The sequence below is a fragment of the Cercospora beticola genome, chromosome 2 (assembly GCF_033473495.1).
Source record: "Cercospora beticola chromosome 2, complete sequence".
Classification (NCBI taxonomy): domain Eukaryota; kingdom Fungi; phylum Ascomycota; class Dothideomycetes; order Mycosphaerellales; family Mycosphaerellaceae; genus Cercospora; species Cercospora beticola.
The window spans coordinates 1,433,099-1,445,986 of record NC_088936.1 but is presented as its reverse complement, the minus strand read 5'-3'; the positions used below and the strand labels follow the sequence as shown (position 1 = coordinate 1,445,986).

Here is a 12,888-nt window from a genome sequence, read left to right as displayed (position 1 = left end):
CGCGACTTTGACGCGCAATGAACGTGAACTCGTTGTTCGCCGTCACTGCACCACCGCGCATCCACACCAACCTCTTCTCATCGCTGTCCGGCTCGTCACCAAACCATCATCAGCGGCATCACCATTTCCGGACCGCGAAGATGGCCGACGAAGTCAGCATCGACAAGGCGCAGTTCCACAATCGACTGTCGTCGCTGATTACTGCCTGGAAGAACGACAAACGCAGTGGCAACAATGTCTACGGTGATGTCGGCAGCATCGTTGTGTGCATGGGCAAGAGCGATGAGGCGGCAGGATTTCACAAGGCGAACGGTCTGCAGTTCTGGCTGCTGGGCTATGAGTTCCCAGCTACGCTCTTCCTAATTACCCTCGAGGCCATGTACATCGTCACTACGAAGAAGAAGGCGGCATACTTGGAGGTGCTAAAGGATGGCAAAACACCGGTCGAAATCATCGTGCGGGGCAAGGATGCCGAAGAGAACGCAAAGCAGTTCGAGAAGATCAACGAGACCATCAAATCTGCGGGCAAGAAGGTCGGTACATTGCCAAAAGAGCAGTCGGGTGGCCCTTTCGTCACGGAGTGGAAGAGCGCGTTCAGCGAGATTGGCAAAGATGTGGAAGAGTACGACATCAGCACGGCCTTGTCCACAGCAATGGCCATCAAGGACGAGAACGAATTGCGATCGATCAGGAATGCGTCCAGTGCTTCGGCCTACCTCATGCGAGAGTACTTTGTCGAGACCATGTCCGACATCTTGGACAAGGAGAAGAAGATTACACACAAGGCATTTGCAAACAAAGTGTCAAACAAGCTCGATGATGACAAGTTCTTCCGAGCCATGAAGGGCGTGGGCAAGTTCGACTCGCAGCAGCTGGACTGGAGCATTTCGCCGACAGTGCAGAGTGGTGGCAACTTTGACCTGAAGCTGCAGGCCGAGCCGGACGATAACAACTTGCACCAGCCTGGTGTCATTCTCTCCGCCTTTGGGCTGCGATATCAGACCTATGCATCTCAGCTGGCTCGTACATACCTCGTGGAACCGAACAAGACGCAGGAGAGTATGTACAAGCTCCTTTTGAGTGTACACGAGACAGTCATCAAGGAGTTGCGCGACGGTGTACTTGCGAAAGACGTTTACCAAAAGGCCGTCGCCGTTATCAAGGCCAAGAAGCCGGAACTCGTGGAGAATTTTGTCAAGAGTGTTGGCTCTGGTATCGGCATCGAGGCTAAGGATCCAACTCTGAGCCTCAACGGGAAGAACGTCCGCCAGCTTAAGGACGGCATGACTTTCTCCATCACTACAGGCTTCTCCAATCTTGAGAACCCCAATGCGAAAGACAAGAAGCGCGAGGGCACATACTCTCTTCTCCTTAGCGACACAGTGCGTATCACGAGTGGTGGTGAAGCGTACTGCTTCACAAAAGATGCACCACGCGACATGGAGAGCGCTTCTTTCTTCTTCAACGATGAAGAGGAGGAAGAGAAGAAGCCAAAGCCGAAAAAGGACTCTCGCGTCGGAGCTGTGGCATCCTCGAACATCACCAAGACGCGCCTGAGAGCACAAGGTGGAAGCACACAGAATGAAGAGAAGGAGGCTGCGCGGAGGGAGCATCAGAAGGAGCTTCACACCAAGAAACAACAGGAGGGTCTCGAGATGTACCAGAAAGGCCACGGAAACTTGAACGGCGTTCAAGAAAAGAAGTTCAAGCGTTTCGAATCGTATAAGCGCGTGGAGTCTTTGCCGCCTCGCGTCAAGGACCTCACGATCCTGGTTGACGCAAAGAACTACTCCATCATTCTTCCGATCATGGGTCGCCCGGTGCCTTTCCACATCAACACAATCAAGAATGCAACCACCAGCACCGAAGGTGGCTTCACATACCTCCGCATCAACTTCCTATCGCCAGGCCAGGGTGTGGGCAGAAAGGATGACCAGCCATTTGAGGACCCGACTGCACAATTTATTCGTTCCCTTACATTCCGAAATAAGGATGCGGATCGTATGGAAGACGTGCGAGAGCAGCTGACAGAAATGAAGAAAGCGTCTGTCCGCAAGGAGCAAGAGAAGAAGGACATGGAAGACGTAGTGGAGCAAGACAAGCTCGTCGAGATCCGCAACCGTCGCCCATTTCGCCTGGACAACATTTACATGCGCCCTGCTATGGAGAGCAAGCGCATTGGTGGCGCTGTCGAGATCCATCAAAACGGTCTGCGTTACAACCATCTTGGAAACCAGAAGATTGATATACTTTTCTCGAACGTCAAGCACCTCTTCTTCCAGCCGTGTGCCGGCGAGCTGATCGTTATCATTCACGTCCATCTCATCAATCCCATCATTATTGGAAAGAGAAAGACGAAGGATGTGCAGTTCTACCGCGAAGCTACTGAGATGCAATTCGACGAGACGGGAAACCGCAAGCGTAAGCATCGCTATGGCGATGAGGAAGAATTTGAGGCTGAGCAAGAGGAGAAGCGACGACGGGCTGCGCTCGACAAGGAGTTCAAGCAGTTTGCTGAGAAGATTGCGGACGCCGGGAAGGGCGAAGGTATCTCGGTCGACATGCCTTTCCGTGATTTGGGCTTCAACGGTGTGCCCAGCAGATCGTCTGTCATGATCCAACCTACTACCGACTGCTTGGTGCAGCTGACCGAGCCGCCCTTCATGGTTATCACACTCACAGATATTGAGGTGGTACACTTGGAGCGTGTTCAGTTCGGCTTGAAGCAGTTCGACATGGTGGTTGTCTTCAAGGACTTCACGCGGCCTCCTGCTCATATTAACACCATTCCGGTCGAGGCGCTTGATGGCGTCCGCGACTGGCTCGACTCAGTTGACATCCCCTTCAGCGAAGGTCCCCTCAACCTGAACTGGGCCACCATCATGAAGACGGTCATTCAGGACCCACATACATTCTTCGCTGACGGCGGCTGGAGTTTCCTGGGTACGGAGTCTGATGACGAGGGTTCCGACGAGGAAGAGGAAGAGTCTGCTTTCGAAGCGTCCTCTGAGGATCTTGCTTCTGAGTCAAGCGAAGACGAGTCGGATTTCGATGATGATGCCAGCGCTGAGGCTAGCGATGAGGACGTCAGTGACGACGAAGAAGGAGAAGACTGGGATGAATTAGAGAAGAAGGCCGCCAAGAAGGACCGCGAAGGTGGTCTCGAGGATGAAGACAGCAGGAAGAAGACCAAACCAAAGAAGCGATAGAGCAGGATTGTAATAATATGCGGTGAATGGCATTGCTTTGGTTGCTTTCACAGGGATGGATCACAAAGTATAGCGGGCGTTCACTTAAGACTTGATGCTTTCCTAGTAGCATGTCCATGAAATAGCGTCAGACCAAATTTATCAGTTGATATGGTTGTCAGTACAATGCCCAAGTGTATGAGTTTCAATTCGTGGTCGAAGCTTCTTCATTTGTTGGTGGTCTGACAATGGTGACGAGTGACCCCGCTGGAGCCAGTCCATCTCCAAAGCTTTCCTCCACTTCCTGCCACTCTCGTGCCGACCTTCGATGGCATCCACCACGACAAAGCTGCGACCTTTTGTTAGCAGCTTCACAACTCGCGCCACAAGATGTAGCGCTCCGGCTATCCTGCCTCAATGGCAGCAGCAACAACAGATACGGCAGACACGAGCCTACCAATCCCACCCCATCCCACAAGTCACCAACAGCGGCATTCCAAACTTCGCATTCGCCTTCGACATTGACGGCGTTCTTCTCCGCGAATCCGCTCCCCTGCCCGGCGCTGCAGCAGCTCTCTCGTACCTCCAATCCGAAAAGATCCCGTTCATCCTCCTCACCAATGGCGGCGGCCGCACCGAAGCTGCCCGCATCGCAGACGTCGCAAAGAAGCTCGATCTTGCAGGACTGGATGAGAGTCTCATTGTACAATCGCACAGTCCCTTTCGCGAACTGAGCCAGCTTCACGACAAAACTGTCCTTGTCGTGGGTGGTGAGCGAGATAATTGCCAGCGTGTCGCGGAGACATACGGGTTTAAACATGCTGTGACGCCTGGGGATTTGGTCGCAGCATACCCGGAAATATGGCCTTTCAATCGGCCGTTTCAAGAATACTACAAAACTTTCGCGAGGCCGCTGCCTATACCATTGTACAGTCCTACGGGGAATCCGGTGTTGGATGAAGGCAAGAGTTTGAAGATTGATGCGGTGTTTGTGTATAACGACCCGAGGGATTGGGGACTAGATGCAAGTGTCATCCTGGATTGTCTATTGAGTGAGAAAGGATTCTTGGGCACAGTTTCGGGGAAGAACGGAAATGAGAAGTTGGCGAATCGCGGATACTTGCAGGATGGTCAGCCGAAGGTGTGGTTTTCGAATCCAGACCTTTGGTGGGCGGCTGGGTATCATCTTTCCAGACTGGGCCAAGGAGGATTTCAAGCGGCCTTTAGAGGGTTGTGGGATACTGTGACAGATGGAGCGGATCTGAGCGGGCAGACGGAGACGATTGGCAAGCCGAATCAGGGCACGTATGAATATGCCGAGAGGCAGTTGTTAAGAGCGAGAAGGGGATTATTTGGGAGCAAGGTGAGTGGTTTGAGGGATCCACTGAAGAGGGTGTATATGATTGGCGACAATCCGGAGAGTGATATTGCTGGGGCGAACAACTATCGCAGTCCGTATAGCAGTGAGTGGAGGAGTATTTTGGTAAAGACGGGAGTCTGGAGGGAGGGAACGACGCCGACACACAAGCCGCACATTGTGCAGAACAATGTGTTGGATGCGGTCAGATGGGCTGTCGAGGATGCGAAGGCAAATGGTGCCACAGTATAGCTAGATGAGTGAGGACGTGTTCTATAGGTTCATGCTAGATATAGAGCTAGAGATTACGGGCATCACAATGCTGATACACTCGCCGGTCTCTTCAATTCAAGCCGAGCTGAAACGTAAGGCTGGACCGGCTATCTTATGCTCCTAGAGCAAATCAGTGGAAGACGACATCGAAAGGAATTGAAACGACGGTGAGAGACCTAGAACAGGAGGCAGTATACTGATCGATTTGCAGTACTAGCATGGAAGGAGAAGCCAGCCTGCTACTTCCTCAACACTACCTTCGCACCTGAAAAGTTCGTACAAACCCCCATTGTGATGTCCTCCCTCCACACTTCCTCTTCGCCCCAACTTTCAATCTGGCTGAATTCCTGGCACATCCTCACAATGGTATACATGGCATGATTCAAAGCAAACATTTGCCCCAAACAGATCCGCGGACCGCCTCCGAATGGAATGTATTCCCAGCTCACGCGTAAGCCCTTGAATGAACCAGTATCCAGCCATCGTTCGGGCCTGAAATCCAGTGCGTCTTCGCCATACAAGTCTTTGCGACGCTGCATGGCGAAGGTGTTGAAGCGCACCATCTCGCCTTTGGGGATGAAGACTGGTGCTGTGCCATCTGGGCCTCCGCCTGAAGGAAGAACCGTGTCCTCAAGGGCTTGACGCGTGTTACCTGGGATTACGGGATGTAAGCGGAGAGACTCGTTGACGAGTGCTCGAAGATATTTCAGCTGCTTCAGCTGATCAGAGTTAGGTCTTTGCCCGTCTGGCAGGGCCTGATTGATTTCCTCCTGTAGGGCTCGCCAGATGTCTGGCCGTCTGGATACGACAAAGAAAATGTTCGTCAACAGCGAAGCCGTGGTGTCGCGGCCGGCGAAGAGAGTCGAGAGGATCTCGTCTCCGATTTCAGTCAGATCATTCGTCTGCTTAACCAATTCGTCTAAGAACGTTGGCCGCTCTCCATCCGACAGCCCTTCGTCGTCGCGATGAAGTATCTCTTCGCGCTTGGCGAGGCGAGGGAGAATGACACTCTCGACAAATGAGCGTATTGTTTGAATATCCTTGGCCTACTGACGACTCTTTGGAAGCCACGAAGTGCATACATTGCCAAGTCCACCGCCACTAGAGATGTGGACTTCGACGCGATGGAGTGCAGAGTTCATGGCCGAGCGTTTGGCATCCTCGGGACTGGCAAGAGAAGACATAGACTCGCCCATGAGGAATTCGAGGGAAGTATCCAGTGTCATGCGGAAGAACATGTCTCTGAGATCGACCTTCCCGTCAGCCCGGACAATGGCATTGACAAGATGCGTTGCCTGGTCCTCGAAAATTGCGAAGTTTTCCAACTGCGTGCGCGAGAACATGGGCCGGAGCAAGGCACGAGAATGTTTCCACTTTGCACCTTCTGCGATGAAGATACCTATTACAAACTGGTCAGCTTTCCCTTCATTGCACGAAGCGATGATAGGCAATCACTTACCTTCTCCCATCACGGGCCTGAAAGTATCCTTTCGAGCTTTCGCCAATCCCCATTTCCTGAAATCCGACGACAACATGGTCTTCAGATTCTCCGGGTCTGCCGTCTCATAGAAATGGCCTCCAGGGAACTTCACATGGACGGTGTTGGATCCGATTGCTCCGAAACGGTTGCTAGAAAGCTCTAGTAGGCGATGATCCTTCATTGCTCTCATGCCATCTTTCACGACGCTGAGGCCGCTCTCAATGGGCGCTTCTGATGCGCCAAAGCTCAGTCGGCGCTGCGTCTGCGATGCCAGCTTTCGTTGTCGGATGTGATATGGCAGGAGAAAGCATAGCAAGGCCGCGATACAGGCGTATACCGCGAGTGGGAAGAAGTGTGGCTCGACTCCTAGCATCTTTGACAAGCCTGAAGCATCCGAAACTAATCAAATAACCTCCAGCACGAACTTCTCAAACACCATCTGTCCCTCATGACGTGCTGTTCGTGATATATGTGCCAAGATTTGCATGGCATCAAAGACGATTGGTCCTACGAAGTTCCGAGGCATTCCCAATCGGTAAAAATTGATGATGTCGTTCGGACGTTGGAGACAAAGACTCGTCGCCGAACCTCTTTGTTCAAGACCTGAAATTTTCGCGATAGCGAGAAACGTCTCGGAGCCCTCTTCCTCCGCGCACGTTCTCTCAACGTCGATCCACCGCCATCAACGCAAATTCTTCGTAAGCATCTTTGTGTACCGTCAGCAGGTGAAAGTCATTGATATTGTGCCTTCACATCCTTATACCCAGAGTTCGACATCCACATTCGTCAGGGTCCTTCGATTCTTTCCTATTTAGGCCAAAGGATCAAAGTGGGTGGGCGGGCAGACTGCAAGATGCGGGCAAGCTGTGCTTTGAGATCAAGCTCACAGCTACCTCGGGCAGCAGGCAGCTCCCGCATGAGGAGAATGCCTACGTGACTGTGTTTCACACCCATGTCAAACAATACATTGTATGAAGTGAGATAATCGAACACAATGGCCGAAGTACAAACGAAGAATATCGAAACCCTCGCATACGTTGTGCACGATGCTGGAGAAGACTTCAAGTTGGAGAATGTAGTACTCGATGCAATGCAGCCGAACGAGCTACTTGTTGACATGCAGTATTCGGGCATATGTAAGTGAGGTTGTGTGCCATCAAGGTTGTTCTCATAGCAATGCCTCTAATGGGAAAGCCCAGGCCATACGGATCTTGTGTTCCAGCAGGGGCAGATTAAAGTCTGCCCGTACCCTGCCATCTTCGGCCACGAGGTAAATGACTGTTGTATATCGTTGGGCACTTGCATTCGTGCTGACATGTTTGCCTACTTCGTAGGGTGCAGGAACCGTCCTCGCGATTGGAGACAAAGTCGATCCGAAGCGAGGCCTGAAAGTAGGCGACAAAGTGCTCCTGAGCATCAATTACTGCCAGGAATGCAAATTTTGCTTGAGCGATCATCCCGCAGACTGCACAGAAGGTATGCTCCATGCCGAACATCGTGAAATATATCGGATCCATTCCAGTTCTGACGTTTCGGCCAGGAACACGCCTGCACCTCTTCGGCGTCAGGCCCGATGGTTCGACTGCTGCGAGTCTCAAGGACACGGGTGCGTCTCTGAGGAATCACTTCTTCGGACAGTCCAGCTTCGCCAAAGTGAACTTTGTTCAAGATACTTGTGTGGTGAAGGTGCCAGAGGATGTCCCAGACGAGAACATTCCCTTCCTGGCTGCCATGGGTTGCGGTAAGAAGCGCCAGCAGCGAATCCAGATCATCGCGCATGCTGATCACTGAACATAGGCTATCAGACTGGTAAGCCATGATACTGACCTCTTGGTTGTGGATGCCCCGTCTGTGTCTCTAATTCCTGTACGCTGGCAGGAGCCGGAACAGTGATGAACATTCTCCGGCCTCGCTCCGATGAAAGTATCGTCGTTTTCGGATTGGGTACCGTGGGCCTGTAGGTGCAAACTTGAGGCAAACCCATTGCTGATGTTAACGATCCTGTCCAGCACCGCGATCATGGCCGCGAAATACTTGAATATGAAGACCATCATCGGAGTCGACATCTACGACCATAAATTGCCTCTTGCCAAAGAGCTCGGATGTACCGACGTGCTGAATTCGAAGAATGCACCCGACGGTGACATAGTGAGTATTGTTACAGGATACTCTCGTCACAGAACGATCGTTCTGACCCGCTTCGTAGGTCAAAGCGATCAAAGATGTGACAGGCGGCATTGGAGTCGACTTCGCGATTGACTGCACAGGAGTGCCCAAGGTAATAGAAGCCATGCTGAACATGCTTGGCATGCGAGGCACAGCGGCAACGGTAGGCGTTCCGCCTACAGGCGCGAAGATTGAAATCGACCCACTCGCCTATCTGTTGGGTAGCAGAGGCTACAAAGGCTGCCGTGAAGGCGATAGTAATCCGCCCGTCTTCATTCCACAGTTATGCAAGATGCAGAAAGACGGACACTTCCCGGTCGAGAGTACGTATTGTGCAACTCGTGGCTGTAGATGGATGCTGACCATACGCGTGACCAGAGCTGTGCAAGGTATACGATTACAAGGATTTCAGCCAAGCTTTGCATGACTTGCACGATGGAAAGGTCACCAAACCAGTCATCAAGTGGTAGCGTGTCAACGGCCACGCAACTACGTCCTAACCTCAAGTTACAGCATTGAGAAGACCCGCCGACATTGGCTTGCGTACTAGGACCAATGAGCATCGACTGTAGAATGGAGGATAAGCAATTGCTGCGAACGAATTTCAATTACTGGGCCATCCATCGCTAAACCCAATGGATGGCGACGTCTTATGCTGAGCTACAGTTGTCCGTTCCTTCTCCAGGACTGGGATGCGATCTTCCATGCTGCTTCGAGAATGGACTGAGATTTTATCTGCGCCATTGTTGTCGTTTTGAAGTTCTGACTCACTTCGAACATCCAGTTCTTTGGTAGCGCTGTGCACTTGGACAGCGTCATGCTGCTTTTGTGCGCCTGAACTGGGTATGTTTGACGCGACCTGCGCAGCTCGAAGTGAATTGTTTCCGTCATCTCTAGCGGTTGACACAGCGGCTCGCGTGTCTTGCGGAGTTGACTGTGCGTTCATGGCAGACAGAGCTGGCACCGGCGTGGTTGCAACCGCTTCATCCGTCACTGCCGGCGTTGAACCAACGAGCAAGCTGGTTGATGAACGAGATCTCGCATGTTTCGGTTGTTTGGCGGGGCTCGCCCCGTCATCTGCCTCCAGTGGTGAGCTCCTTGTCATCCTTTCCTTTGAAGACGCACGGGTGCTCGAAGGCGATCCTGATAGCGACGATGAATTTGGCGGCAGACCAGCTGATTCTACACTCTTCGGCGGGCGTGCGGGGAGTGGCGGAGGATTTTTGTGACTTGGTTCAACGTCAAGAGTAGATGCTCCTTTGGTATCGGGTTCACGATCGCGTCTACTGACAGCCGCGGATGTCTCTGTATCCTTACGTTGCTCATTGTCGTTGTGCTCGCCAGGATCAGAATGTGAGCTGGCGTCAACAACACCTCGTGCAATTGAGGATTCGCTGCGCGTGTCGTATTGCCGTTCACCGCTGTTTTCTTGGAAAGGCTGAAACTCTTCTTCTGTAGCTTGTTCGGTTGGTGGCATGGGCTCTGCGTGGAGTGGACCTGGGCCTGGCACCGGTCGCCGGCGAAGACTATTGACGCTTCCCCACAGACCCTTTTGCGGGCCTGGAAGTGGTTGGCCTGGCGGAGGAAGTGGCATCCCTCGTCCTAGTGGCTGCTGAGCGACCAAGTCCTGCTTTTGTTCTGGACGCGTGATAGCACCTCTATTTCGTTGTATCGCGTTCCATCCCCAGTTTTTCGCAGCTGTCGTTGCGTTTACCGTTGCTGCAAGCAGATTTGCTTTACGGCCCGCATGTGTCGTTTCGGATGCGACCGATGGCGCTGCAGTGGAAGTGCTCGATACTGTACTGCGCATTGACGGTGTTCGTGTGGACGCTGCACTACCTTTAGAAGACGATTCGGGACTGTGAATGCTCGACCTATCATCATTATTCTTCTGTGTCGTGGCGTTGTCGAGGTTTTGGTCCAGATCGGATGTACGTCCTACTTCCTCTCCAGCCTTCTCGTTCGCAGAAGACATAAGCCGCTCAGCTTTGAGCTGCAGGTCACGAAGCTCCTCAGCCGCGTCTTTCGTTATAGCGGTGGCGGTGGTAGTCCGAGGCCGCCAGAGCCTTCGAGGTTGCTGTGCAAGACGCCCTGCATCTTCACCTCGAACTGGTTCTACATTCTGTCCATCTACGGCCGTGCTAGGGGATGATGATGTCGAGGCCGCTCGCAAAGGTCGAGGAGGTCTGGGAGACTTGTCTGTGCCCGCTTCTACCGACGTGGTTTCCCGGCCTCTGATGCCACTGTGGACGGGGCTGACGCCTGACGAGACACCAGTATCCAGTCCCTGCGGGAGAGATGGCATTGAAGCTGTTTTCTCGTTGCGTTCGGACAACGCGTGCTCAGCATCCGAGGCGACCTCAGTGTCTGTTGCTCCGCGGTCGCTCCACAATCCACCACGCGCAGAGGTGCCTCTGGTGTCAGTGAAGGGCATAGGGACATCGTCCCAATTAGGCTTCACAAGCCCTTCTTTGAATGCTAATCTAACCCTATCCTCAATGGCGCGTAAGATGAATCCGTAAGTGATCTTCCTTTCGCTCACAATGGGCTCCACGCGCACATCCAGCTCGGGCACATTTTCGAAGCAGAACCAGAGCCTATTTGAGGGTGGAGGCTTAATACGAAGCAGCATCGTACCGCTTATGCGCTCGATGACTGTCTTGAGGGCTAGGTCAACAGTCCGGACCTTGAATCTGGTACCCAAGTCCAGCTTGGCGACAGCCAGTAGTGTGACGGCAAGGCCGCCGTTGTATTTCATATCTGCGGAAAGGACCATCTCGCCATCGATGTTGAGTTCTCGTAATTTGAGGCTGGAGAAGACAGGGCCTGCGTCGCCGAGGTGGATGGATTGAACAAGAAGAGAGGGTATAAAGGCAGGCTTCTGGATCCTGTTCAGTTTCTTCTCCAACTTTCCCCGCATAAATGAACTTAAGGTGTCTGTTCGATGAATCGCGAGAAAAATGCGGCCGACGAGAGCATCAAGTGCCCTCGTCTCCGGGGTGAGTGACGAAGAGTGAAGGGCCGACTGCAACTTGATCAGCGCATTTGGTTCGAGAGCTTTTGGTGTTGGCGGATGGGCTCGATGTGCGATGAGTGCATGATAGAAATCCTCTTTGTCAATATTGGTGGCGGTGAAGAGATAGAAAGGCTTGGCCTGACTCTGTGATGGAGTCTGCAAGGCTCCATTGGGCAAGTCTACAGGTGTAAGGACTATTGCAGTCCTCTTTGTGAATAGGTCGGCCTCGAGGATGTTCGTTTCCTTGCAGTCTTCATCGTCGTCCTTGCCAGCTTGCAAGGTGACCTTGTGGTGAGCCAGACTCAACACGTGCTTTACTTCAACCTGTGCTGGTGAATCGTAGAGCATCAAATGGCCGTGGCGTAGCACAATGTATAACAGATTCGCAGGGACCGGTTTCCGACCAGCGGTGACTTCCTGCCCATTCGCGTCGTGCAAAACAGAAGAGGTGCTGCCATTGTTCTTGCTGCCGGTGAAGACGGAGCGATACATGCTTTGGTATACGGACTCGCTGGAAGCATTGGTCGCTCCCTCTGGAGACGCGAGGCCATCGCTGATGGTGTTTCCGCCTACGCTTGTAGTGCTGTTGGTCCGCCCATTCAGAGCAGTGAGAGCAGCTTGAAAGTCGTAGCGTCTCAATACAGCAAATGTGCCGCTCGCTGCTGCATCACCAGAGAAGCTCCGGGCGTGTGGCCCTTTGCGGTGTGTCTTGGAATCACGTTTTTCCCCATCATCTCCATCTCGCTGTCCACTGCTCTTCCCTTGCTCCGCTCGCGGCAGCAAATACCAGGCTGGAATGAGGATGGCAGCGACCAGCAACGGGATGAAGGTCAGACCGCCGATCACGTAGGCGTAGAGGAGGGCGCGCAGAGTCATTGTGGAGGTCAATCATTTTGGTCGGCGGGCATTTCGAAGCTCATAAGGTGGCAGCAGAGCAGTCACATTGCGACTGGCAGCGTTTCCGGTTTGTAGGTGCGTGGATGCTCGACTGAGACGCGCTTCTGCCACGTGAACCAGAACGACACCTGGCTACGTCAGCCGCTCGGGAACGCCCAGACTTCTACCCACGGCTTCACCTCTACATCCCCCATCCGCATCCTGGTTAACGCGATCTTTTTCCCGTGTTACAGTGTGAACACGGTACTGTAGATGCCGTGGCTTGGTCTTTGTCGCTTTGGTGCACGTGGTGTTCGCAATATCTCCAAGCGTTCATGACGCTTGGGACGGAAGGATCACAACAAGTAGAAACTCAAATTTCTTGGTTTTGGACTTCATCTGTTGCAATTAGAGGTTATTAACACTTGCAGAACTTGCATAGATCCCAGAATCACTTCTACGGGCCAGCTCATTGCTCAATGTGCTATACATACGTCTCGCGGACGTTGGCGAACAAAGATGGCGCTTGGGG

At 52.8% G+C, this 12,888-nt stretch overlaps 5 protein-coding genes across 5 annotated transcripts; 3 read left to right on the top strand and 2 right to left on the bottom strand.

Moving 5' to 3' along the window:
• Positions 1 to 140: 140 nt before the first annotated feature.
• Positions 141 to 3,209, top strand: SPT16 (FACT complex subunit spt16; the record flags this gene model as incomplete). Its single annotated transcript, XM_023598143.2, has 1 exon — positions 141 to 3,209. The coding sequence occupies one exon, from the start codon at positions 141 to 143 to the stop codon at positions 3,207 to 3,209; it is 3,069 nt and encodes a 1,022-aa protein (XP_023456276.2).
• Positions 3,210 to 3,516: 307 nt separating this feature from the next.
• On the top strand, positions 3,517 to 4,797 carry RHO25_002573 (uncharacterized protein; the record flags this gene model as incomplete). Its single annotated transcript, XM_023598142.2, has 1 exon — positions 3,517 to 4,797. The coding sequence occupies one exon, from the start codon at positions 3,517 to 3,519 to the stop codon at positions 4,795 to 4,797; it is 1,281 nt and encodes a 426-aa protein (XP_023455572.1).
• A 260-nt stretch (positions 4,798 to 5,057) lies between these two features.
• RHO25_002572 (uncharacterized protein) lies at positions 5,058 to 6,671 on the bottom strand (the record flags this gene model as incomplete). Its single annotated transcript, XM_023598141.2, has 3 exons — positions 5,058 to 5,828; positions 5,901 to 6,217; positions 6,278 to 6,671. The coding sequence occupies 3 exons, from the start codon at positions 6,669 to 6,671 to the stop codon at positions 5,058 to 5,060; spliced, it is 1,482 nt and encodes a 493-aa protein (XP_023455573.1).
• A 621-nt stretch (positions 6,672 to 7,292) lies between these two features.
• Positions 7,293 to 8,934, top strand: RHO25_002571 (uncharacterized protein; the record flags this gene model as incomplete). Its single annotated transcript, XM_023598140.2, has 8 exons — positions 7,293 to 7,434; positions 7,498 to 7,568; positions 7,633 to 7,774; positions 7,839 to 8,039; positions 8,177 to 8,255; positions 8,308 to 8,446; positions 8,505 to 8,787; positions 8,843 to 8,934. 8 exons carry the CDS (start codon positions 7,293 to 7,295, stop codon positions 8,932 to 8,934), a joined length of 1,149 nt encoding a protein of 382 aa, XP_023455570.1.
• A 134-nt stretch (positions 8,935 to 9,068) lies between these two features.
• RHO25_002570 (uncharacterized protein) lies at positions 9,069 to 12,356 on the bottom strand (the record flags this gene model as incomplete). Its single annotated transcript, XM_023598139.2, has 1 exon — positions 9,069 to 12,356. The coding sequence occupies one exon, from the start codon at positions 12,354 to 12,356 to the stop codon at positions 9,069 to 9,071; it is 3,288 nt and encodes a 1,095-aa protein (XP_023455571.1).
• Between the last annotated feature and the right edge of the window lie 532 nt (positions 12,357 to 12,888).